Source organism: Ceratina calcarata, unplaced genomic scaffold (genome assembly GCF_001652005.2).
Source record: "Ceratina calcarata isolate Rehan_Ccalc_2016 unplaced genomic scaffold, ASM165200v1 scaffold105.2, whole genome shotgun sequence".
NCBI lineage: Eukaryota > Metazoa > Arthropoda > Insecta > Hymenoptera > Apidae > Ceratina > Ceratina calcarata.
In genome coordinates, this window is record NW_017131390.1 from 1 (window position 1) to 758 (window position 758).

The 758-nt window shown below is 33.1% G+C and overlaps 1 protein-coding gene across 1 annotated transcript in view; it reads left to right on the forward strand.

Annotated features, from left to right (window-relative positions):
* The first annotated feature begins 6 nt into the window (after positions 1 to 6).
* The window catches only part of LOC108632304 (uncharacterized), a 2,038-nt gene continuing 1,286 nt past the window's right edge, over positions 7 to 758 (forward strand). Inside the window, exons 1-3 of the mRNA XM_026819505.1 lie at positions 7 to 417; positions 481 to 613; positions 687 to 720. Of these exons, the coding sequence (XP_026675306.1) occupies positions 285 to 417; positions 481 to 613; positions 687 to 720 (300 nt within the window). The 5' untranslated portion in view covers positions 7 to 284. The remainder of the gene's footprint in view (positions 418 to 480; positions 614 to 686; positions 721 to 758) is intronic.

The following is a 758-nucleotide window of genomic DNA, read 5'->3' on the forward strand; positions in this document are numbered from 1 at the left end:
ATATATTATGAATAGTTTAAACTACGTCACGTTGCAAGTCGGTAGGCGCATACAGTAGTGAGGGTCAGCAGTCAGCACGCGAAGAGGAGAAGAGAGAAAAATCGCTCAATCTGGTAACTGCTGGTAACGCTGGTCCCAAACCCAACAACGGTTGGGCGGGCTGGGCATTAGTTGACGTCGTTAACGTTGACGGGAGACGGGAGACGGAAGTGAGGTTTGATTTGAAACTGTGAAAATTATAGATTGTATTAGGTTATATTATAGATTTTGTAAAGAGATTTAAGATGGAAAGTATGGAAAATGTTATCGAACTTGTGCATAAGATAAACAGTCTTCGTGAAGAAGAATTTCTGAAAGAAGAAACCAAACAAATTACAGAATACAAAAATCTAATGGAAACATTACAGAATTTGAAAGGTTCTTATTGTCATTTCGTACAATATTACTTAGAATTAAAATTCAATTATGTGTTTGTTATAGATGAACAAAATGATTACAATAAGAATATTAGTAAGAATCTTCAACGTCTTACAACTCATAAACACTTTATTCATAAACTCGTTCATAACTCAGGAGATATGCCTGTATTGCCAGTATCTCATGATCATCATGAGTATGTGCAATGAGTTTTCTTAAATATGTCTCTCTGTCTCAAATTATTTCCTTAAAAGATCTTTTTCTTTCAGGAAAACAATAACATTTTTAACTAAAGGTATTGATTTTATCAATAAATTAGGGAGTATATATAAAAATGTTAA